The sequence below is a fragment of the Labrus mixtus genome, chromosome 3, assembly GCF_963584025.1.
Source record: "Labrus mixtus chromosome 3, fLabMix1.1, whole genome shotgun sequence".
Lineage (NCBI taxonomy): Eukaryota > Metazoa > Chordata > Actinopteri > Labriformes > Labridae > Labrus > Labrus mixtus.
In genome coordinates, this window is record NC_083614.1 from 19,048,604 (window position 1) to 19,075,122 (window position 26,519).

The following is a 26,519-nucleotide window of genomic DNA, read 5'->3' on the forward strand; positions in this document are numbered from 1 at the left end:
TGCCGGACGGGACTATAATCGTGCTTATAGTTTGTAGTCTGACCTCTGCATCTCACACACACACACACACACACACACGCGCACACACGCACGCACGCATACACACACTCACACAATGCTATAACTGTTATAGTCTAGAGCTCTGTGTCCTGGACTGACCTGAGTATAGTCTGATGATCCCTATTTGTTTTTAATGATTAGCAGTCTTTAATGTCCTTCTATTCAATGCAAACCCTTTGTTGAGCCAAAATGTGTTTGCTGGATGACTGGCCTCCATGACTGAAAGGACATGGTAACAGTGCAGAAAGTTAATCTAACCAATCCTCCATCATCATTAGTGGAGGCTGTGGAGAGCAGGGAGGGTGAGCAGACAAGCAGGGTGGCACCTGTAGCCCACTCCAGCTGTCCTTTGGCCTTAGCCCTGTTCTGATTTACTCTCATAGATTAGCTGTCACAGGAGATGAGGCGATCTGTCAGGGCGTCTGCCCACAGGCTTCATGAAATAGAGAGGATATAAAGGGCAACATGTGACTTGTGGTATGATGATTCATTTATTATGTTTCTTAAGAACTCTTGCTGACATACCTCTCATTTTCTCCTCTTTTTGATCAGACCTTTTTCACCACACACTTTGAATGAAATTCTATGATAAACTGGCCTCTATGTTGTCTGCACAGTGTGCGCCAGAAGTTAATGGCCACTTTTGAACCTCTTCCAGACAACATGAGAAGCGAAGAGAAGTGCTGTGCGTGTCTAGTTAGGAGAGCAGTCTGTATTTACAGCCACAGCTTTCCTCTGCTGAAATTCTGCCCGTAGAGGTTAATATGTGCACCCAGGCCACTAAATCCTATGACACATTAGACCTCAGCGCAAGAACGGTAAACACAGCCGACTGGAGAGAGGACAGAGACACTGGCTGATCAATAGAAACAGCATTTGCTTTCATTGTTTTTCCTCCTCTCAGCAGAATCACCAGCAGAAGCTGTTAACTTCAATTAGGGCGGGTCTGCTGATGGTGTCTTGGGTGGACAAGGGATTAGATTTTGAAATAAAAGGGGTGGGGGAGAGAGGGAGAGGGAATAATGGAATAAAAAAAACTACAAACTGGATAATGTGAGTTTCAAAGAAATAGAGCGAGAAAAAAATCACCAAAAAGCAAAGAATAAAGTCAGCAGAATAGAGGCAGCATCTTTTGTGAACCCCTTGATGGATAAAGTGTAGACCTTCTATTGTACTGTTTGTCCTCTCTCGGCACACATATGTTTACACCAACATACAGAAATGTATACAATGTATACAAATTAAGCTAAACTGAATCTTTACTTCAAATTAAATTGAGTTAATTTGGTAATCATTTATCTAAAGTAAGGGACAATGCAAGTGCAATTTTTAAGGGCGGGGCAGAACAGCTAGCAGTTACTTCAAATGCAAACGATTAGGTAATTAAAGAAGATGATGAACAGATCATCTTCAAGCCACAACTTCTGGAACAAAAAAAACAAACAAAGCCAATACAGGAGTCATTACCTAAATGAACTTTAGATGAGGTACATTTATTTCAACATAAGTTTCATGCTAGGAGTGAAGTTTAAATTAATATCAACTGAGCAATTTCTATTGAAATGTTGGAAATGGTAAATGGACTACACTTGTATACACTTCTCTACTCTTCTGACTAGTCAAAGTTGCTTTTATACTACTTGCATTGACAACACATTCACAAACTGATGGCAAAGGCTGTTACATAGAGTACCAAATTACTCATCAGTACAACTATTTCATTCACAAACCACTGGCAAATTGTGGTTTAGGTTCTGGCCTTAATACACATATATATGGCTGCAGGAGCTGGGGATCAAGCCCCAGAACCTCTGGCTGAGAGATGACTCACTCTACACTGAGCCGCAGCCGATCTGTGACGTGAGAATGCGATAAAGCCTAAAGCCGCAAGCCTGAACTAGAGATTAGGATTAGGGTCTGAGGAGGTCTGGTTAACTCAATTCTTCACACAGTCAATTATCAAACTTGTAGTCTTCATCTTAAAGAGAAGCTGGCTCAAGTGACATCAATTGAGGTTATTTATCACATTTTGTGAAGCCTCACCTGAAGATACAGAAGGCTTATTTAACATGTGTGTCACTGTACTCCTCCTAAAGAGGAAGTAGCATCACATGTGTGGGAGTAAAAGGATAATGTGAGAAGAAGAAGCCTGTTTAAAGACCTGGTTGGACTTGCGGTGCCTGAGCTGAGCGTGATCCAGCTTTGAGTGAGTATTTATTAGCACCAATGCATGCAGACACACACAGAGCTGTATCTGACAAAGCTATACGAGCCATCGTCCCACGTTTCTGCTGTAATTTTGGGCCCGGGAGTTCCAGCACGTCCAACACGTCCTGCTTCTCTCTCAACATGCATGCTTGGGTGAGACGGGGGGCTGGTTAGAGCGCTCACAGTGCCTATTACTGCTGAACAGGCACACCTGACCCTCCATAAATTTGCTGCTTGCTTTGCCGCTCATTTACAATGCTAAACAAGTCCTGTCTGTTTGCATGTCAGTCCTTTTACCTCACCTCCCTTTCTGTCGCTTTCTCATCATGCTTCTCCATCCTTTTATTTTCAGTGAAGTGAAATGATCTTTTCTTCACGTGTGTCCACATCCAGCTCCTCCCTGTGATTTGATATTCCTGTCTTATCTTGTGGAGTGATATATGACCACCGACTTTCATAGAAAGACACAAAGCTCCCACATGTAAGATCCCAAACACTGTTAAGAGTTGCAATAACAAGACGAGCGTTATGAAAAGATGAAGAGGATAACCTCTGGAAGAAAAGTTGAATTTTAATGTGAGGTAATATCTCCAAACAAAAGCTCCATTATGGGACTTTCCTTTCCTTGACAAAAGGTACAGAAGCTACTCTACCTTTTTTGTCATATAATAATGGTAAAGATTCAACACATTGCAATGTTGAGCAAATCAAAAATATAAATTTGTGGTTGTTTTTGTTTTAAAGGAAAACAGTCTTAATGTATCTGAAATCTCAAACATTTACATGTGATAAGTGGTCCATTTCATTTAAAGTGATAACCAAAACAAAGAGGCTTTCAACCAAAGCAAGAAAAGTATTTTTTTATTTTTATTATCTGGGTAAGTGTTAAGATTCACCCATCGTAAGATTAACTATTTAGATGATTTACATGCACTCAATGGAATAGTAACACATACTGTAGTAGAAAGAATATTGATCTGTAATTAAACAAATAAATCCCCCTGGCCAGGTTTAACTAACTTTACACAGTCTGATCAAAATGTAAGCGCTAAGGGGCTGGACATTTGTATTTCATATATCAGATCTGTAAAGCTGGGAGTGCGTATGTGTCAGCAATGCACATTTTTAATTTTAGAAGACAAGGCTGTGATCGTCAACTTAAAAAAAAAAAATACTCTACTCAATCTTCTCTGGCAACGCGGCAGAGGTTAATACTTTTTAATACAAGATGTATCTCTACACTTAACAAGACATTTTTAATGAATGGGATAAAAATACTGAAAAATAATGTCTTATAAACAAATGTAATGACCAATTATGTAAGTTAGCTCTGATGGCTGTGCCAACAGCACACAAGTAATATCAGATTTTGGAAGATTGTTTCTTTAAAACATGTTTTTAATTCTTTTTTCACATTTGTAATTTTGAATAAAAGATCAAGGGCTGGATTAAGGTCCTTATCGGGCCTGATTTCACCTCACCTTTCATCTGTCCAAGCATTGAGTACCCTGACACAAACTAATGTCCTGCATAATCTCTCTCCCAGCAGGACACCTCCCTGACCTTTCTTGTGCTGTTGTTTGACTGCCTGTAGGAATGTGAGCGTGTGTGCTCCTTCCTGTGTGCCCATAAATTGACATGTTGGCATAGTGCCCCACTGCCATAGTGAATCTAGGTCAAACTTAGCCCCTGTACTCTCATACACACATGCATACACACAGAAAGACTTTGGTGACCTTCATCTTGGCTCATCTCTTACAACCAATTTGCTTAAACTATTTGATTTTAAAAGACATAGAAGAGTATGTGGTATTTTACCTATCTATTAGAGTAGATAATAAGATGTAGAGAGGACTAGAGGAAAGGACGATGCTGGTTAAATTGCCTGTATGGGGACTGGGTGCCAGGGGAGCTCAAGGACAGCCTAGTTAATGGGACATTACACACATGACAGGGAAGAAAGGAAATGGGGCGGATGTTTAATAAAAAGATGAGTGACAGGCGAGAGACCCTTTGCATGTGTTGGAAAACTACCATTTGCGATTAACGAATAAATGCAAAGACATGTAATTAAAAAGGCTTAAGGGGTGAGGAACTGAGCATCCCAATCACTTACCTTAATGGCATCGCTGTATAGGCATACTGATGTGTTCCTTTAAATGTTTTTTTTTTTTTGTGTGGCAGACTTTGGAGTTTCTTCCACAATAATTGTGGATTTTTAATTATGAAGTCTTTAGTTTTTATCAACATTTTCTATCTGAGCTGTTGTCACTCAGCTTGTTAGTCCTGCTGCGGCTGCCAACCTGGATCCCAGGCCACATCGGGATGTCAGCACTCACTCGTCAGATGAGCGAGTCTGTGTGACACTTCTGCCCTACTTCCTTGGGACTTGACCTAGCAGCACTTGTGTGTGTGAGAGCGTCTGGGGAAGGACATACGCAGAGTGAGAATGGCCCCCGGCTGACCAGATGCACGGCTGTTACCTTCTCTGCCCTTCAGACAGTGACGTTTGTATTCTGTACATGTATGTGTGTGGACCAAGTTGTTAGGAGGGTGAAGAGAGGTTGAATATAGGGTTAGTTGAGGAGAGTAGGCTCACACTTACTACTAGTAAATTTATAGGAATTAAGAATAGAATGTTAAAGAACAATACTAGTTTATTAATCTGCATATTTTATCTCAATAAGACACTTTACTTTACTATCAACTGTACAACTGTAACTCTACTGTATAAAAAGATTTCCTACCTTCCAGGCATCCACTTGCAGATCGCAGCTGCATTTAATTTATACTTTATTGATCCCGTGAGGGGAAATTAGTTTTTACACTCTGTCTAGGAAACATGCCACACAAACATAGGCTGAAATACACACACACACAAACAGGATCCTATGGACATGCACTAATGGAGGGGACTCGGGGTGGGGGGGCGCTCCTGGGCTGGTGGGGGTGGGGGGGGCAGTGCTCAGGAGGTGGACTGGCACCTCTCCAGCTGCCAGACCAATTTCCTGACTTGGTCCGTGCCGGGCGACCCTCCAATTCCCAACCCAAATCCCTACAGACTGAGCTACTGCCGCCCCACTTTCATGATAGTATGATAGTAAGTTGAATCTTACATCTCCTAAAACTGTTTTAAACTATACAAATTTTCCATTTTCAGTTGATTAGTTTTCTTTTTAAGGCATTCGTGTGTTCTCTGTAGTTCTCGTCATGTGTACTTGGGTCATTTTTTTAAACGGATGAAAACACCTAATTTAGTAACATGTGTAATGCATGTTTATTTTGTGTGACCACAGATCATTTTTTAAGTATTTCTAGTTTCTTTTGTCTCCAGTTTGAGTTGTATGCACCAACAAGAGACAGCTTCCTGAAAATCATCTTGTTTGGTGGACCCGCTATAGAATACCATAATGTACATTTAGCAAAAACGAATAAAGAACCTAAGTGAAAAAACACTTTGCAAGCTTATTATGATACTGGTTGGGATGTATGTACATGTTATATTAAATTAATGTAAAAAGTTTGTGTGCAAACTGACAAGGGTGCAAGTCAGATTGTCTGTTGGTCAGTAGGTGTCTGATAGGAAACATTTCCCAGTAGAGAAATTCTCAGGGTGGCTCCCAGGAATACTCTACGCTTAAGGCTCTGTGTGTAGGTTGTTGGGGGAGCATCCTGAGCGATGAGCACCACATTGGGGAGCTGCAACCTCAGCAATGCTAAGCGACAGAGAGGATCCATCATCAAGGACAGCCGAGGAGCTGTGGAGCTGCTGGTCTACATGAACAGACAGACAGTCAGCTTAGTACCAGCTCATGGAGACATACACAGCTTGCGTGCGCTTGTGTAAGGCAGCGCATACCTTCAACCACAAGGCCACTGTAATCAATCGTTCTGTATGAGAGCGGGCTAGTCCAAATGGATGAAACCCTTCATGCTGCACTGCATCCCTCCATATGTACCGAGCTGTCTAACTGCTTCCAAGAACCATGAACATCACACCATTTCACCTGCAACCTGTATCCAGAAGCAGCTCAGACACAATGTAAGGGAAGCACATTTCCTGAATGGAGCAGGGACTCTATGGAGGGAACAATCCACATTTAAATTGCCTGTTTAAAAACACAATAGGAGCACACTTAACAAACAAAAAGAAAGCATACAGGAAGTTGCAGTTCAGTCACTTTAATTGAGGTGGTGACATCTCACACAGCTGAGACAGGTGAGAATGCAGAAATGGATAATGCTCCCGTATATTTTCCGGACAAGGAAAGGCTTAATGTGAATCAGCTTTACTTCCTATCTTATTTCTCTTAACTTATATAAAGTATCATATGTGACTAATCAGAGGGGTTAAAATGTTTAGCTTTAATACCATTAACTCTTTATGTAAGATAGGTAGATTGTAATGAGGTGTTGTTGTCTGTCTCATGAATTCATAGATTTCTCAATGGAGCTAAAAGAGTGGCAGTAAAAAAACGCACACAGACCCAGAAGAGGATCTTGAAAACTGTGGCGACTACGTGCAGAGGCAACCTCTATTCCCAAAATGTGATGAGGGATCTGATGACTGTATTGGTGAGATATGCTGAAATGGGTGCCATTAGCCCTTACACTACCCTATTTTTGTCCCATAGAGGAGAAATAAGATGTTGATTGAAGGCAATATGGTTCTGATGTGTAGGGAAACAACATGGCACATTGAACACATATAGCGCTTACATATAGCCCTCCCCACGATGAAGGTAAATGGGTGCACAGTGTGTAAAAAGTGGAAAGAACAGGTGGGGATTGTACCGTCCTCCACATTATAAAGGTTTCCAAAATGATCATGGTCAGTATTGTGTGTACAATCTGGTTTCTAAAGTCAGCCAAGGTTCACTCAAAGTAGATGAGTGCTCCAGTCATGCTTAGGAACAACTATAAGAATTCACAAAGAAGTAGCAAGAAATATTGTATTGTTTTATCAGCAAATACTGAAAAACCTGCTTAAGAATTTAACTCTAAAAAAAATAAGCAACCGCCCTAAAAGGAGTCACATGACAAACTTCACTACAAAGAAGTGTAAACATTTGCAGGGTTGAGGTTTAAAAAAATATTTGATAGAAATGGGTTTTTTTCCAAAAATGTTGGCTAGTGTGAAAAACAGGGGTCATCTTTATTTTTCATAATAAATATAAACTTTTTCACAGTTTAACAATTACATTGGACGATTATCATACAAACAAGGAAATAGAAGCGCACTGATTGGCCACAAAACAATCTACCACCACAATGACAACGCCTCAGAGAGGAAGAGAGAGAGAGATTAACACCAGCATAAAGTTCAGAGGGTTAACTTACAAATCCTCTGCCTTGATTTTCCTCGTTAATATCTTTTTTTATTTAAAAAAATAAACCAGAAAATTAAAAAAACAAATGTATCCCTTAAAGGCTGACAACAGCTGTCCTTAACTGGAGAGTTTGAATCCCCAGGCAGTCATGTAGACACTGTAGTAAGTGAAAAGGGGGGGAGTTGTTGGTACTCTACTGCTCTCTAGTGTGAGCCCGAGGAATGGTTAAGGTAACGTGAAGGCATTCAAAGAAATTCAAGGATTGCAGTGACTGAACCCAAATCCAGTGTGGTGTAAAAAAAAAAAAAGGCTGGTGAAGCACTAAGCTTTTTAAGTAACTTGACGATACTTCTGTTGTGAAGTGAGCCCAAGTCCCACTAGTCAGCCCTTTATCTCTCCTTGCCTTCTTCTCTCTCCCACGGCTTCCTTCTCAGCCAGCTCCGGGGCCTGTTCAGGTACATTAAGTTCTCTCCTGAGCTGAGTGTTTTTTTTGTGCATATTAAAAAGTCTTAGAGGATCTGTTCTGTGCTGGAGGCAGAGATGTCGAGTAGTCTCCATGCAGCGTACGGGTTGAGCTCTTCCTGGTCTCGACACAGAGCCCACACGTACATCATCCTGAGCACTTTTTCCTGGAGGGACAAAAACAGATGAGTACACTTATCTCTTATGATCCAATTCTTAAATCACTGTGAACCACCGAGGCCCATACACACATCAAATGTAATGAGACATAAAATATAAACATCTTTTTAATTATAAAATATTTGAGTTAGCTTTGCCCAGTCAATAATCCACGTCTCATTTGTCTCTAGAGCTTAGAGGGAGAGGACTAACAGTGAGAATACTGTAGAGTATATGGGCAGAATCTGTCATCATATGTACAGACATTTGGATTTATCTGATAAAACACAGAAGAATAGTACATCCATTTATAATCCTACTGGAGGATTTATTTGATGTGAATGCTGGGCATATGCCAACTGCTTGATACTGAGTTGATACTCTGACTTCTAAACCAATGACAGATGTCCCTGAGGAGCTCTGATTGGACAGTGCTGCCAATTTACAACCATTAAACCAGTGAGTTTTAGAAAAACAATCCCTGTTCTAACAGTCAAAGTCACTTAATGTCTAATATTCTGCACAAAAGCCTTGTGTTTTTTTTTATACTGGTTTGGTTTTAAGATTCTGTTCACTTTAATCAAATATCAGATTTTAGCATCTCAAGGATTGTTTTCTCCCTGAAGCTGGTGTTTTTGTTCATATGTGTGTGTTTCTTACAGGGTCTCCCTCCACCACCTCTCCTTTGGTGTTTCGGATCACCATGACTAACTGAGCCTGGAAGGTGATGATCAGCACTGGACCCTGGTCCATCATCTTCCCCATGGCCAGCTGGAGGAGAGGATACATGCAGAAAAAACTCTGTTCTTATACAAAAACATGATATCTTTATTGCATAACAAACACAAGCATCAGTTAAAAGGACTGAACAGTTTGAGCCACACACAAAGAACAAAATAGTTCTTCAGTGACGACTTAGTCCCTCAGACCAAAACTTTCACTAACAAAAAGTAATCAAAGCAGTATGGTTGATGTGTTGTACAAAGGCTCATTCCTGTTAAGAGTTTACTAAATACAAAGTTTAGATGTCCTCTATCATGATTATATTTGCTCATGTGGATACTTTTTACTGATAAAAAACAGTTTTATGTTAAAAATAAATCACAATTAGTTAACGATCATTAATGTTAACAGGTCATATTATGAGGTGGAATTTAACGTCTTGCAGTGTCATAAAGCTTCTTTAATAATCTTGAGTAGTGAAGTCTGGAGTGACTTACATCAATATTGTCAATGTCCAGGATATTAGAGTGGAACTGCAGTCCCATGGCCTTGGCTTGCTGAATGGGGTGAGCCAGTTGGCTGTAAGTCTACTCATCCATCATGGAGAAAAAGAAGATAACATTATTACCAGTGTAACATATAACACATTATTATAATAAAAAATATATATTTATGCAGAGTGCACTGGGGAGCGATGAACTCTTGCTCACACTATCGCCAGCACAGGGACATCGTGGGCATCAAGGGTTAAACTGTGATGTCACAGTCATACAGAAATACATACACAGCTAGAAAACTGGTCCTTGTATCGGCTGGCGTCTTCTACTCATCCTTAGAAGTTTGATTTTAGACTGACGCTCTGCAGCACTTGAACTTTGATGTGGGACAACTGAGCTTGTTTGGATGCTACCATCTACTTGATCAAAAAAACAGCTTTACTACTGAAAAACTATTCGATATAAAAAACAGCGACGCTGCCATCAAGCTACTGAAAATGTAATTAAACTACCAACGTCACTATTTGCAATCAGTGTCACTAATTCATGCAGATCTACCTACTTTAAAGTAGTATGCGCACCAACGTGCTTTTTGGACTGCTAATCACTGTTATTAAATATCTAAGCAAAAAATCTGCTTTTAGCTCAGAGTCTGTGTATAAAAAAAGGTTTTACCGCTTCATAACACCAATCCTTCAGAACCTCCAGCTCCCCCCTGACCATCGCCTGCATGGACACAGAACAAACATTAGCTTTAACCACTCCATGGAGACATCTGAGAGGATACATCAGTGCATATACGTTCACAGGTTTACTTATGTTGTAGCTTTGATCATTATTGTGATAGTTGTTTTCATTTTCAGAATAAAATATTTGAAATGTGTGATCTGCCACATCTACAGCAAGTCAATGATGCATGGAATAAAAACATTACATGTCACTAACAACACCACTCATCTATCAATACAAAAATGATCATAATAGAATAAACAGAGTAACATTTTTAGGCAGGCCAACATACCTCGAGTATATTGGGGATGATGTCTCGTTCACACTGCTTGAGGAAAGAGTCTTTGTCAAAGGATGGGTCCACCTTCAAGATCTCTGTCAGTACTTCAGACATCTCAGTCTTTGAAAACAGCCCACCTGAACACCCATGAACACACCGACACCATAAATATACAAAGAAAATCACAGAGCGCCAACAGGATTCTGATGTTTACTGAATTGTTTATGGTTTCAATAAAAGTCAATGTAGAGACGGTGAGTGGTTAATCATTTTCTTCTTTGGCCAAAACTTCACATGTAAATTAAACAATAAGTGTTGAAATGACAGATTTTTTTCTCTTCTAGAGGAGACATGATTATAGGACATAAGAAGAAATATGAAAAGTCTAATGATATAAGTGTCTTAAATGTAAGAAAAATGTTGAACAGAAGTGTATGATACATGTTTTAAAATGTATAGATAGTTCTAAATACTTCGAAGAACAAATAACTTCTATTTAAAGAAGGCTTCTCACCAGGGACGCAGGAACCAGGGGTGCTGAGGATGCTGTCAGCACCCCCTAAAATCAGGCTACATAAAAACCATCAGCCTATGAAGTTTAAACTTATCAGTTATCAGAGGTCAGTTATTAGTTGGGCAAAAGCATTGGGACAAGGTCGCAATGCGTGTGTGTGTGTGTGTGTGTGTGTGTGTGTGTATGGGAGGGGGTTCCTCACTGAGCGCCCATCCTTCTTATTAGGCCACAAGTATCTTGTGTTTATTTTAAATCAAGCTAACCTTGTCTGCTCAGCTTAAGTAAACTGATCAGTGTGTTTAATACAGACTTTCAAACTAGAGGTCTCTCACCTATGACATCAGTCATCTTTTCAGTGACAGCACGAGATGCTCTGATGAGCGCGTTGTCACTCTCATCATACTTCATCTTCATCTCAAAGAACCCTGCAGTGAACAGAAGAAAGACAAACTGAGATTACAAGGACGTTTAGAAATCAATCTTACATTAACAAATCTTTTCAAAATCATTTTTTTATATGCAGTGAGTAGCCACATGTTTTACTGTCAGAAATATGAGTCCCACAAAGCCTGTTGTAAGAAAATGTATGAAATGACAACACTAAAAAGTAATGCTCAGCAAAATGCTCTTTTTCACTATGCTGGCTGATTGAAGAATCATGACCAGACAAATACATCTGAACACACACTCATATCTCTGCATCAGACTTACACAGAGACACACACAAAACATGCACAAGTGTCAGGACAGGACAACAATGTAGAACTTTCCCACAAGACAGCTTCACTTCTGCAACAAGCAAAATGACACCAGTTACCTGAGACTTATGTTCTTCTGAATCTGAAAACAGCAGTCTCCTACTGCATTTAATATAAAGCCTGTCATCAGGGGATTAACTCCAATAGCACAACTGTTTTATTAACTTAAAGAAAAAAAAAGATATATGCTGCATCTTACAGTAAAAAAGTAATGTAATGGTTCTCAGTATTTGGGGCAGAGAAAATGTGTTGATGCTGCAATGTATAATTTAAATCTGACGATTTAGTGCCAAGTCCCCACTGTAACATAGATTATCGTGTACACCCGTCTATATCATCTCTTAAGTCCCTGTACAGACCAAAGTATGGCATTGGGCCTGGTTGCTGGAGGTGCCAGCTTACTTCCTGAGCCCTGCTGATATGCCTTTGAGCAAGGCACTGAACCCACAACTGCTCAGACACTCTTTAATGTGTAGCCCCTCATCTCTCCATTAGTGCATGATCAAAGGATCCTGTTTGTGTGTTTGTGCGTGTGCATTCCTGGCCTATGTGTGTGTAGTATGTTGAAAAAACAAGAGTGTAACATTTGAATTTCCCCTCTGAGATAAATAAAGTATGTTATTAATTATTTCTTTAAAGAGCCTCAGTAGATAAAGTGCTTTGGATTCATTTATCTGTCTCAATTCCACTTGTGACTAATATGCCACAACAGATGCAAATGTATTGATGGCCTCTGGTTTGATGATGTGTACTTCTATATATCTCTTCAATGCAACAGGAAACCGCTGGTTCACTCATTTAAAATGAGAGAATGGCTTGAAGTAAACAGCAAAGGATGCTGAAATAAAGAGGTAAGTTAGAGCTTACTGTTGAAGACCGCATTGTTGTCTTTGAAGTCCTTCCACTGCTGGTACCATTTTGAATCTTTATGGAGCACTACACCCATAGCCTCCCTGAAGAAAACACAAAATAAAGTTTAAACAACAGACTGAGACATAGAGGCTTTTCTTACACAGTGCGTAATTCAGGAACTATTTACCAAACATAAAAGGAAACCCTTTCAAGGAAAACTTTGCCAAATGCTGCTCCTCTTCAGACACAAGGTAACCTCTCGCCAGTTTTTTTTTCTTTCTTTCTTGGGAGTATGCTTCACTTGTCAACCTTTAATGTTTCCGTAACTGTAGTTGAGGTGACGTTAAGACTTGTAACCTGACCAAATGGGATTCCAAGCTCTCACAGTTTTTTAGCTTCGAGTGGGTTTCATTTACTATATTTAATAGTGACAGTAAGTAGTTTATTTCATGCTGCTTTAAATAGAAATGCTTTACAAATGAAAACAAATATATAATGAGGAATCACAACAAGAATGATTAGCCTTAATTAGGCTTTATATGTGTTTCTAGCTGACACTGATCATGACAGGTGTCCCCCCCCCGTGTCAGGGCAAAGTTTAGGGAACTCACGTACTCGTTCGCTTCAAAGACCTTGCTGTCGTCCCCGGCCCCCTTGGAGGAGAACTCGCTCCTCTTCCTGAGTTTGGCAGGAGGTCGATAAGGGCCGGTGTGACCCAGGTCACCGATCTCTTTCTTGACACTCTCCATGCCCTGATGTCAGATGAAACACAAATAGGTTCAAGTAATCAGGAATAACATTACAAGGACTTTTTCTCTTTTTTCAAAAGATTTATTTTTGGATGGATATTTTTTAATGGAGAGATAGGACAGTGGATAGAGTCGGAAATCAGGGAGAGAGAGAGTGGGGAATGACATGCGGGAAAGAAGCCACAGGTGGGATGTGAACCCGGGCCGCCCGCTTGAGACGACAGCCTCCATACACGGGGCGCGCGCACTAACCACTGCGCCACCAGCGCCCCTAGGAGAACTTTTTCTCTTTACCTTCTCTTTAAAGTTCATAACAATATCCCTACCTTTATATAAAACATCAAACATTGTACAACATTTGTTTAAGAGTTGAACTGACTCCATACCTGTGATATTGCTTTGAATGCACCAGTTTTCCCCAGCTTCTCTCCACTCTTTGTGACATTCTCTGCTGAAGTCTTCGCTGTTTTGGCTGCTTCCTCCATTCCCTCCATGAATTTCTTCCCAATTTCTGTACGACCAACCTCCCCCAGCCCCTGTCCACACACAGAGACACAAACACAACTTGTTAGCATGGGAAAAAAAATCAACTTAAATATCACATCTATCATAGGAAGAAGGCCATGTCTGATTATGACACTTAAAAGTTTACCTCTTTAACTGTCTCAGAGATGTTTCCTAGCTTCTTCTTGAGAACCTCGGAGGTCTTTACTGTTTCAGACTCTATCGTTTTCTAGAAAAGAGAAAGCAGTGAAAGGTAACTATAATTAGCTAATAAAAAAACTAAACAAAAAGCCTTGTATGTAAAAATAATACGTACATATTTCCTTCGTGCTTGCGTCAATGCGTCTGACTCTTCCAGTTTTTTGGCCTCATCCCGAAACTTCTTGATGTTTTCTTTCATTTCCTTGTTCTTGTTTAGCTCCTGTTTCAGGTTGTCCAGAAACTCCCCAAAAAAACCTTTTCTTCCACCACCTCTTTCCCCTGACATATACCTCACCTGCGGACAGGGAATCTGAAGCACCTTGTTGATAAAATAAAAAAAACACACAAATTATAAATGACTGTAACTATTATATCAATATTACATTTATGTTCATTACGTTACTTAGTCAATCAACCCTGCAAAGGTCTGTTCTACTTCTAAAGATGTCTTGAGAAACTTTTTGTAGGAAGAGAAACCGATAACGTGCCAAAGACAGCAGAAGCACTTTTTAAAGAAGGACATGCAGAGTAGTACTTTTTCCCACACGCTGGTGAGTTAGCATGTGTGCTTGCTTGATAGGTTTAATATATATCAAATATCAAAGCAAATGTCTTCTCATGAAATATGACTATTACCGATTATGCAGGGGAAAAAAATCCTGTTTTTTTTTTTTTTTTGCAAAGCACTCTTTTCCCTACACCTATATCAAAAGCATTCTGAGATGTCAGTTTATTATGCAAAGCTTTTACTCCAATACAACTAAATGCTGCGGTAAATTCTGTCTTCATGATGGCTATACACTTCAAGAAAGAGCTGTTTCTTCAATTGTTATGTCATTTTTCAGAATGTTTTTGGTGTTACTGTTTAATTTTGCACAGCATTATCAATAAGGGTAGACTGCAGGAGAAAATTACAAGTATTGTTAACTTACAGAAATGACTTCACCCAGTTAATATCATACTTGGAATTGCTCCACCAGGAATAGAGAAGGAAGGGGACATATATTTATAATAATACGCATAGCCGCAGTAAAGCAAATTACACGAAGCTGGCTGGATGATAAACCCCCGTCTATTAATGCATGGAAGTTAACAGTGGAAGATATTAAAGAAATGGAAAGAATTACGTATAGGCTAAGAAACAGAGAAGATGAATTCATGTGTTACTGGAGTAAATGGATAAAGGAAACAGATAAAGTGGAATAATAACAGGTATGGAAATTAAATTAGATTAAATTAAGAGAGTATTGAAGGAACAACCCCCCCCCCTCCTATTTACGGTATTATTTAAATTTTATTAATAATATATATATATATATATATTTTTTTTTTATTATTATTAGTAGTATTTTTTCTTCTCTAAATCTTAATTTAATTATCTTTTCTCTCTTCGTACCCTTTCTTTTGATTTTTATCTATTTTTATTTCATGTTGTATGTTTAAAAAAAAAAATATATATATATATATATATATAAATGTGCCAGGATGAACAGAATTTGTGATGAAATATGACAACTTGTAATGAAGTAAAACAGCCTGCAATAAAGTATTAAAAAATAATAATAATAATAATAAAAATAAGGGTAGACTAAATTAGCCCTATCTGAATAAAATGAAATATTGGCAACAAAATGTGTTTATATTGTTGGATTAGTTTCATCAAAGAACACAGAAACAACTCTGCAGCTGGAGTTGTCATAAACATCATAAAGCGTCTCCTCAGATGAGGGATATTTTCAGAGAGCTTTGAAGCTTCAGGTACTCAGGTTGATAAAGGTGAGGTGATGTATCTCTTACCTGTGAGGAGCACGAGAGGAGCCCACGTATCCTGTAGACATTTGGCCCTTTGTAAAGAGGCAGGTAAGAGGAAGGAAAAGCCACCAAGCCTCTTCTTACAGATATCTAGACATTACGGACATAGACATACAAAATTGCCATTGACAGTCATGCATTACATTAACTTTTCATACTTTTATAATGTCACCGATAACTTTACATGTCTGCGTATAATATGACACAGTGTTGGAAAAATGAAAGCATTAAGCGAAAGAAGAGGCAGAAATACAAAGTCGGATAGAAAATAAAACTACACAGCTACATCATAAGAGAGTTGACCTTTAACTTGGAAAACGATTTCGCTGTGCACTTCTGAGTTCAAACACCGGCAGGACATTATTCACAGAGCTAACTCAGCTAGCTAACCTTCTGTAAGCATCGTGGTGAGCACACACTTCATGACGTTTGCAACCTTGGGATGAAGCGTGTTATTCAGACGCGTCTTTTACATTCTAGTTTATTTGATATTCGGGACTTTCACGTGCTCACATATTACAGAAAAGTTGCCGAGCACTCACCTGATAACACTGACACAAGGGGGCCGCCATCTTGAATGTAGCGCCTATGACCTTCTTCCGGTTGTGATGGCTTGTGACCTTCCATTTCCACGAGGGAGGGACTTCAGGTACCTCCATAATAAACCTTATACCTGCACATAGTGCTCGGATAAGCAAGATTTTACTACCTTCTTTGCTAAATGTGCTCCATCGCACTACGGGCAACATTTGGCAAGCCTTGTTAAGTCAAGGCAACTTTATTTTTAAAGCTCATATTTCAGCAACAAGTCAATTCAAAGTGTTTCACACAAGTGAGAACAAGCATCATGACAAAGGGGAGAAGAGGACATTTAAAAATCAAAGAAAAGATCATATTAAAACATCAAAAGCTGAAAATACAATAACACAGTTTTAAATAGGCTACAATAGTCGAAATCATAATAGTCATTGTAACAAATGTTTCATGTCATGTACGTCTTTGTAACCTGCTACTGGATGCTTTGAATTTCCCTTGGGCTCAATAAAGTATCTATCTATCTATCTAACTATCTAGTCATTTAGTTAAAACGGAAATTTAAATAATTTATTTAATAATGTTAACATGTGAGTTTTCTGTCTTGATTTCATCTTGATTTGTGTCATCTATGTAGTTATGGTAAGTCAATTAGTTGTTCTTCTAAACTGAACCAGTGGTTCATGTAGATTTATCAGATCATTCACTTTGAGTTAGCTAAACCTTGGGAATGATGATAAGATCTTTGGAGGTGAGATGAGTAAGTCCAGTGCAACATATTGAGTGTTGTCCCTGTGTCAAGCTGAGTCAGCCCAAAGTTGTCAAGAGTGCAAGTGAAGTGAAGGTTTAAGCAACAACTACCCAGATCATAGACAGCAGTTCAGTAAGATCATCATAAAGGTTTGCACATTATTTGGGTGGCCTGTAAATATTTAGTGACATAGCTCAAGGGGAGGCTTGGTTATGAGGGAGTCAATCACAACAAAACTTCAACTCCAGCTCCTCTCTTATGCACTCTAACCTTGCTTATAAAATCTAAGCTGGGATGGGTTGACTTCATAAAGCAGCAGCACTGTTCCTAACAAAGTTTCAGTAGAGAAAATACAATCAACATTTTTCTCCATTATATAATCAGATTAATGTTTTGGACTAGAGTAAATTGAAAATGGACTTGAGCTTGTAAAGCGCTTTTCTAGTCTTCTGACTACTAACAGCGCATGTGACATGTACCAATTTACACCCATTCACACAGTGATGACCGGTTGCTATGTAAAGTGTCCATCAGAAGTAACTAATGAGGAGGCGTAATGCGAGGTGAAGTGGTTTGTCCATGGACACACCGGCCATGTTGCTGCAGGAGTTGGGGGTCGAACCATCTACCTTCAGATTAAGAGACAACTCTACCAACTGAGCCACAGCCATCCGACAGAGATCGGATGTTAAATAAAACTAGCCCTAGTGTTTGAGAAGACTTATCTGCCAAAATGTTTAGAACAAGGACAGGAAGCTAGATTTGTATAATCACTCGTGCTTCCAGTTTGTTGGCAGATTCGTCTTTTATCATTTACCAATATGGAAGGTCATTTTGGAGGGGGCCAGCTTGTCGTGGACTGTCTTTATTCTATAAACCTGGACGAGGGCATGAGCAATTAATCAAGTTTCAATTTCAGTTTTAATTTTTGCTTTCTACAATCGTGAAAACAAGGTTATATAAAGAATAAACAATCTCTGGGCCGCAATGTTGTACTTGTTTCATCATAGGCGTGTCATGTGTGGTAAATGTTTAAAAGTGTTTGTAGTTATATTTCGGCCACAATCACCACTACCTGAAAAGCAATCTTTTGGTTATATATTGTTTTTCACTTATTGCTTGTTTTTCAGCATTTGTTCAGAATGTTTAATTATTAGTGTTTAAAGTTATAAAAATGCATGTGATGCAGATGTAGTATAATCAATATCATTAAAACATTTTTTTTTTTGCCAGAAGACGGAGTGCTGGGCATCGCAGGTTTGTTACCAGGGTCGGAACTAGCAGTGGTTGGTACCCTGACGGCATTGCGAGATGCGAGGGCAGGGAGTACTTACACTTGACTAAAATACGATGATGTAGAAGAAATCTAGCAAAAAACAAATAGTAAATGTTTTTTTCCTTGAAAGTCTTATACTGACAGGTGATTCAATAACAAAACGAATTCTAAGAAACACTTCAAATATTGAGGTTTATTTATCAAAACCACCTTAGAGAGCAAAGGCAATGACAGTTGAAGCATTACAAGAAAAAACAAATTAAAATTTGGTCTCTAAAAAAAGTAAAATTTAAGCAAGAACTAAAACACCATCAGTTACAAAGTACTAACCTCAGCGACAGTTTCACTGTTACACATAACAAACCAAGTGAATATGAATACAGTATGAATACGCTAAATAGCAATTCAGATGATACAGAGCGTTTTTGACATTATAGACTAAACGAAAGATCAAATGTTAACAGACAAATAACTTATGCATTCCTATCAATCCTAACATCAATCTCTCTTCCGTTCAGGCGATAGCCATTCATGGTCCTGCAGGCACGCTCAGCAGTTTCAGGGTTGTCAAAGCGAACCACACCACAGCCCTTGGACTTGCCATTTTCCATCTTGATATCTGCATACTGCACTATGCCTGTAGAGGAAAAGAAAAGGAAGTGTAAAAATGCTGATAAAACAAACTTAAATCGTGCATAATAATTACTTATTTTACAATGAAAAAAAACAATCTCTTACCACAAGTGTTAAAGGTTTCCTTCAGCATCTTCCAGCCAAAGTCAAATGGCAGCTACAAAACCAAACAATAATTATGATTGATTATCACTGGTGAAAAGAATATGATTAACTATGTTATGCCAAAGTAAGACTTACATTTCTGACAAAGATCTGGCACCCCTTCCTGATATTGCTTCCCCCAGTTCCAGACGCTCCAGCTCCTCCAAAGGAATTCCCACCAAATCCACGATCCATGTCAGCAGAGCGATCAAACTGACCGCCAACACCTCCAGCCCCCATACGATCCATGCCAGAGCCCATTCGGTCGAGACCACCGGACGGAAAGCGGTCAAGTCCTCCAGTTGAGCCTATGCGGTCAAAACTGCTGCTCATTCGGTCAAGCCCGGTGTTGCCCATGCGATCCATTCCCATCGGGGAGCCAAAGTCCATGCCAGAGCCCATGCGATCCAGACTAGACGGGCCTAGGCGGTCAAACCCAGCTGGGCCAAGGCGGTCCATGCTGGAGTTCATACGGTCCAGGCCAGGTCCGAGCCTGTCCATACTGGGCGCCATCCGGTCCATCCCAGAGCCCATCCGGTCAAAGCCTGTTCCCAGCCTGTCTAGGTCAGACACGCGGTCCATCCTGTCCATGCCCATCCGGTCCATCCCTCCCATGCGGTCCATGCTGCTTCCCATGCGGTCCATTCCAGAACTCATGCGGTCCATACTCATGTTGTTTCCTATAAATGGGAGTAAACAAAGAAAATCAAAGATTTTATTAACTATTCAAATTGAACACAAAATGATATCTTACAAGACTCTCCAGATAAGTTGTTAAACAAAATCCTGAACATACTAACCCATGCCTCTTTCAAAGGACTCTCCAAAATTATTGCGAGACATTCCCATTTCATTTCGCCCAAACTCCCTGTCAAAAGCACCACCAATTCCACGGTCCATCTCTGACAATGCAAGAGATGAAACCATTAGAAATGTCCAGCAAAACGTGAAAGTGTTCCACGCTTGCCTTGGAGTGATAAACACACCGCAAATACCCCCTTACCGTTCATTCTGCTCATCCCAGAAGAACCGAAACGATCCATGTTGTTCATTCCTCCAAAGTTGTCCATCCCTCCTACGAGAGGTAAGAAAGAAGAAAGAAGTCTAAACAGCAGAAGGCATAATGTACAAGTTTCATATGGAATCGTGATCAAATGAGTACATACCTGCTGCTGCTCCTCCTCCACCTCCCCCTCCACCTCCTCCACCCATACGACCTCCCATGTTGCCAAATCCCATTCCATCCATTCCTAAAAGTGAGACAGTGTCAAACAAGCCTCTTATTTCAGTTGTATATTTTATCAAACCTTGAACAAAAAAAATAACTTAATTTGTGACATTTACCTCCAGGGCCCATGTTACCCATTCCTCCTCCACCACCTCCTCCTCCACCACCACCACCACCTCCCCTGTTCAGTTGGGCTGCATCAATGGGTTGGCCACCTGGTCCCAAGCCCAAACCAATGCCACTCAGGCCACCTTGGCATGGAAAAAGGAAACAGTATTTATAAAATGTGTGTACAGAAGTATAAGAAAACATAGACCTGCATCCATCTGTCATTGTATTTAAAATAAAATTACAGTATGTTTTTTTTAAGTTATTCGGGTGACTAAAGGCGAAGCGTATACTTACGGGGAAGAGCTGCAGCTCTGTCAGGTGGTCCAAAATCTTTAGGCATGGATTTTTCATCCTGGGGAAAAAAGCAATAGAAACACATTTAGACAATGCGCTCCTATCTTTGAGTTTATGTTCAGGGAGGTCCAGAATACATACCAGTTTGACGTGCATGAGTCTGTTGAATAACAGCTGTCCATTGAACATAGCTTTGAAATCATTAAGGAAAGCAAAGAAGAGACATTTTCTAACAGCTTGGATTCAACCGAGCTAAAATGATTCATAAAAGGCGTTTCATTTGGTCATTTGTTTGTTTTAAGGATACACACAGCCTGGACGGCTTCAAGGGGCATGTCGAATGTTACTGTGCCCATGCCTCTGCTTTTCCCATCCTTGTCCTCCAGGATATCTGCTCTCACCACCATGCCAGCCATGCCGAAGACCTCTTTCAGCTTCTTCCAGCCCACTTTGTAGTCAAGCTGCAAACACAAGGAAAAATTACAAAAAAGTTGTAGTCTGTCTTAGCATAACAACAAACATCAGTGAGAGAAAATCTCTGGAAGCCTTACATTAGCTACAAACACAGTGCTGCCAATCCTGCCAGCCTGAAGACCATGGATGATCTCATTGGGGATGTTGGGGTTGTTCATTAGACTCGGAGGGATGTTGACCATGGAACCATTAGGTCCAGGGCCCATTCGATCCATATTCATACGATCCATTCCACCCATGCCTCCCATTCCGCCCATTCCACCCATTCCTCCGTGGCCTCCTGGTGGGCCCCCGCCTTGGGCCTTGTTGATTTCTCTCTGAGCTATCACACCATCAGGGTCCTAACAAAAAGCATCAAAAACATACTTTTACAGTAAATTTACTTTTGGTCTTTTGAAGCTCTTTGGTTGCCTGGTAAATCTTGTTGGAGCTTACCTCTTTCACTTTGAGGGGTCTTCCGTTGAGATTGTGCTTGTTGACCTTTTCCACCGCTTTCTTCATAAGCTCTTCACTCCTAAACTCAACCACACTGACAGAAATAAACACAATTTAAAAAGTGCCTGGCTTAATTAAAATAAAGCAGTTTCCTAAAACACACATCATTGTTTATACTTTGCTAATTTGAACAGGATTTCAACATTTTCAATTTGTACATCCGAGAGCTACACCTACAATATGGAATATCAACGGACATGGACTACTTACGCACAACCCTTTGTTGATGGAAGACGTCAGAACAGGCCGCACCAGAAGGAGTAAAGACAATTTTGAATTAATTAAAGCAATGGTCATAACTGGTGTCTGTAATGATAAGTTAACCAAAATAGAAGTGCATGCATAACAAAATGGTCTATGTCACACAAGCCTACAAACTTGGCTTGCAAATAAAACAATTAAAAATGTTTTTCCCCACCGTCACAATGCAGACAAGACTGGAATCTTTGATTGTTTTTCCATCATCAAAAGTGCAGAAAAATCCAGTGAGGAAGGATTCTACACTACTAAGGAATTGCAGTTAACTTTTCCAGTAAACTAGTTCTACTGAATGAGTACTATGTAACCACCATCTAAAAGCCTTGAAACAACCTCTTGCAGACTACACTCCTGTAGTTCATGAGGAGCAAAATCAGCATCCAGGGGACATGTTCCACTACTGCAACCCAACAGGATTGTCTACAAAGAGAGCTGAAGACCTGTTATAAGAGCATCAACCCCTCACAATGACCTCAAGTCAGTGCCACAGACGACATCAAATAGCACATGCCTTCGATGGGTCACCTTCTCACACACACTCCACCAGGTTTGTGAATCTCAACAATCCCAACAAAGAAAAGTAGGGAACCAAAGCTGACAAACACAGGTTTGTCAAGGAATAGTCATACGTTTTATTGTATTTATATGCACTTACCCTCGATTTGCCTTCTGCGTCCATTAAGTGTTCCACGTACGTTACATCACCCACTACAAATCAGATTCCAGAGACGACACACACCAAGGGGAGAGAAGCCGAGAGAACAATTGGGGTTTAGAGCAGAAACACAAGTTGGGTGGCTGGTGACAGTAAGCTCAGCCTGCCAGTCCTGAGGCTTTCCCCCAGCACCTCAGCAGCAGCACAATATGGTACAGGTCTACAAAGCAAGCCCGGGTTTTAAAAAAATATATATAAATAAATCACACTTCTCAGCCTGTCCTTGTTAGAAGCACAGAAGCACCAAAAGCCGTAAACTGAAGACAACAGCTGATAATATGGCCATCAGCCTTAATACTTCTATTACGGATGTAATGCAGTGAACACCTTGAACCTTAAGATGTTGGACATAATTTCACGTGGGAAAAACCTTTTCCATGTCTCCACCTATTTCATTTTCAAACCTGTGGTCAAATAGTCACATTTTAAACCGTTGACTAATACATTCACCCATCACTGAGCCTAAGAAAGACACCTGAGACTAAAGAAAATTAACAATTTGAATGGCAGCTATCTTTAATAGATTAGAAACTACCATGACGGCGATCATGTTTGTGAGGTAGACCTGTTCCTGAAACGAGCAATTTCCAAATTTAGATTTAATGTCGACCCAAGCCATGTCTCCTATCATGTCTGTTCAACACGATGACATCAGTGACCAAACCTTGAGACAAGGACAGTGCATGAGAAGTTGCTTTTTTGTAGACCTGTACCCCAAAGACATCCCCAACGCATAGCTGTGTTTGGCACAACATGGAGATCTGCTGAGAAAACATTTCCTTGTAAAGGTCACTCCTAAAAAAGAAAAATGCAATTTAACTCACAGTCAGTTGTCAGAAAACAAATACCAAGCACCCTACTAAAAAGGAATATACCTTTCTAATTGCATGCTTTAACTGTAAGTGAATGCCACTTTGGTGCGTTACTTAAGATACAGCCATCACTTCCAATACACCATACCTACAAGAACTTCCACACAAGTGAAAGCACGTGAAAATCAATACAGTACATTTAAAACACAGCTTTTTTTTTTTACAAATACTTGCAGAAAGTTGCTGCATCACAAATGACATTCCTGGACATGTCTCAAAAAAATGTCACTTATTCATAAAACCTAAGAGCGCAGGGTTTACTGTTAACTGAAAGTGTCCATCCATCACCCAATTTCTCGCCAAAATAGTACAACACAAATAAGTATTGCATGTTCTTTCATGAGTTCCATTGGGAAAAGTATGTCATTGCGTGCCAGTAATTGTATTATCACATCAGTGGACTGGCTCTGACCAAGGACAACCTCCACTTGCATAAACAACTTAGGTTTTTTTTTTTTATTACTGCAAATGGAGACAGAATATTCAGTGTAACATCCAGGTCTGACGCAACTCCGTAGTTGACAGAAAAGTAAGATGGAACTCATCCAAAACCTTCTTTTCCAAATAACTCCCACAAGATTTCAACCACTCTGCTTCAATTTACGACCGTGCACAAATACCCAAAAGCCCTTCAGAGCTGCAGGGGCCAGACCAATATGACCCATGAGGCTGTAACTTTCATCATGTCTGAAGTTGAATCAATCCCTTATACAAACACCTTACCTTTCTCTTTCATCAGATCCTTCAGGGCTTGCCATTTCACATCATATGGGATGTTGCTGACAAAAACACGGTATCTTCTGTTCACGTGTCCGTAGGGTTCAAAACGCCCGCCTCCACCTCTCTTCTGCGGCCTCTCCTTTCTGCTTGCATTGGGCTCATGCTTGGCTTTCCCATTCACTTCTCTGTGTGCAAAAATAAGTAGAATTGCAGTTTTTAATACAACAAGGTTATTACAAACATGACCTATGAAAAACAAAAAAAAAAGCCAACCCCTTTCTGTTGAGCCACTGCTTCTCTCGGGGGGAAACAAAAAGACCGCAGTCGCGTTAATTCAATAGTAATGTTATGTTAACCCATAATGAGCCAACCATCTCCACAACTACGAAATCAATTTGTGAACTGAGTTTATTTAAACTTTAACTTTAATCGGGTATAGTTGACTTAAAGAGACAACATGGGCTCATGAAAGGTTGTAATGGTTTGCTAAGCGACTGCACGGTATCCGCATGGCAAGGCCGCTACTCCGGCACAAAGGGTTTGCAATACATGACCAAACCAAACATATTAGATATCCTTTACACTGCATATCTTTTAGTACACAACATATACTCTGAAGTTATTTTATAACAGAAACTCTAACGCTGAGCTGCTACTGCAACTACGCAAAGGGAAGGACGTAAATGAAAACAGACTGGGCCCCAAACACTCGAAACCTCACATTAAATATACACAATAAATTACATAGTGTGTTTACGCATTTCTCTTTAGATTGAGTCTAGGGTATACTTCCATTTTATAAACCGGCAGAAATTCTTTGTGGTTCAGAATATTTTTTGGGCCAAGTTAGCGAATGTTAGATAAGAGTTAGCATTAGGAAGCTACTGAGCGCCAACAAAGAGATGTCGATGAATGGACTCACCCCTGCTGCTGCTGCTGCTGCTGCTGCGGTGCAGGCTGCTGGCCCACTTTCTCGACGGTGTTTTCGGCCTGCTCGTTAGACATCGTCTTCCGTAGTCTTGATGTCTCGCTAAATTAAATCGAGTTTTCTTTTTTTTTTTTGTTGCCGAATATCTGTGTAGATAATGACGGAATCGAGCGCCTTTCAAAGTGACCCAGTTTAAGGCTACCGACCACTTCTCGTGAGACCGACTGATGAAGATGGCGGAGAGGGAACAAGCTGTTAACACAACACGCGCAGGTAATCCCGAAGATTTAAACCAATGTCGACATCCGGTTTTACATTTTCAAAGTAATGGTCAAAAACGGTGCAGATGGGATTTTCAAAATAACAGCGCCTGCCTCTGTGGTGATAATGAATGACATTTCTTAAATAAGTCATCATGCAACTATACCTTTAGAATCACTGAAGTGTCTTAAATATCTAGGACAGAGATATTATAATGCTCTTTAAGTTGTATAATGCACACATCTGTAAAGAATTTGTATCTGATGAAGGAGTCTCCTTCAGTGGAATGTTTGTTTAGAGGTGTTGTTCGCAGGATGAGTGATGAGTTGTCAGGAAATGCCTAAATCTAAGCTAGGATCCCCCACAGTGGAATGTGAACAAATGGACCTCTGTGTCCAGAGAGTTGCCCAGGGACATCTGGACAAGAGATTGTATCTGTGACCTGTGTTGTCCTTTAAGTTTATGACATACATATATCTAAGACAGAAACCCCTGCAGTTGTATATATATAATATATTCAAAGTTTCATTCAATATATTCAAAGTTTCATTCAATATATTCAAAGTTCCATTCAATATATTCAGACTTCATTCCATATATTCAAAGTTTCATTCAATATATTCAAAGTTAATATTCAATATATAAGTTTCATTCAATATATTCAGACTTCATTCCATATATTCAAAGTTATATTCAAAGTTTCATTCCATATATTCAAAGTTTCATTCCATATATTCAAAGTTATATTCAAAGTTTCATTCCATATATTCAAAGTTTCATTCCATATATTCAAAGTTTAATTCCATATATTCAAAGTTATATTCAAAGTTTCATTCCATATATTCAAAGTTTCATTCCATATATTCAAAGTTTCATTCCTTATATTCAAAGTTTCATTCAATATATTCAAAGTTTCATTCAATATATTCAAAGTTTCATTCCATATATTCAAAGTTATATTCAAAGTTTCATTCCATATATTCAAAG

General features: G+C 39.7%; 2 protein-coding genes across 2 annotated transcripts; both read right to left on the reverse strand.

The window, feature by feature from the left end:
• Nucleotides 1-7,404: 7,404 nt before the first annotated feature.
• timm44 (translocase of inner mitochondrial membrane 44 homolog (yeast)) lies at nt 7,405-16,501 on the reverse strand. The gene is made up of 13 exons (XM_061033557.1): nt 16,381-16,501; nt 15,824-15,928; nt 14,142-14,345; nt 13,974-14,054; nt 13,708-13,857; nt 13,188-13,324; nt 12,588-12,673; nt 11,295-11,387; nt 10,461-10,585; nt 10,115-10,165; nt 9,440-9,529; nt 8,880-8,990; nt 7,405-8,227 (listed from the first exon to the last, which is right to left on the reverse strand). Exons 1-13 carry the CDS (start codon nt 16,495-16,497, stop codon nt 8,108-8,110), a joined length of 1,470 nt encoding a protein of 489 aa, XP_060889540.1. The 5' UTR covers nt 16,498-16,501; the 3' UTR covers nt 7,405-8,107.
• Nucleotides 16,502-18,577: 2,076 nt separating this feature from the next.
• hnrnpm (heterogeneous nuclear ribonucleoprotein M) lies at nt 18,578-25,540 on the reverse strand. Its single transcript, XM_061033558.1, has 16 exons — nt 25,266-25,540; nt 24,347-24,528; nt 22,692-22,744; nt 21,989-21,996; nt 21,719-21,812; nt 21,361-21,624; nt 21,117-21,270; nt 20,951-21,000; nt 20,810-20,867; nt 20,521-20,655; nt 20,376-20,426; nt 20,180-20,248; nt 19,977-20,078; nt 19,273-19,856; nt 19,138-19,189; nt 18,578-19,036 (listed from the first exon to the last, which is right to left on the reverse strand). The coding sequence occupies exons 1-16, from the start codon at nt 25,346-25,348 to the stop codon at nt 18,873-18,875; spliced, it is 2,103 nt and encodes a 700-aa protein (XP_060889541.1). The 5' UTR covers nt 25,349-25,540; the 3' UTR covers nt 18,578-18,872.
• Between the last annotated feature and the right edge of the window lie 979 nt (nt 25,541-26,519).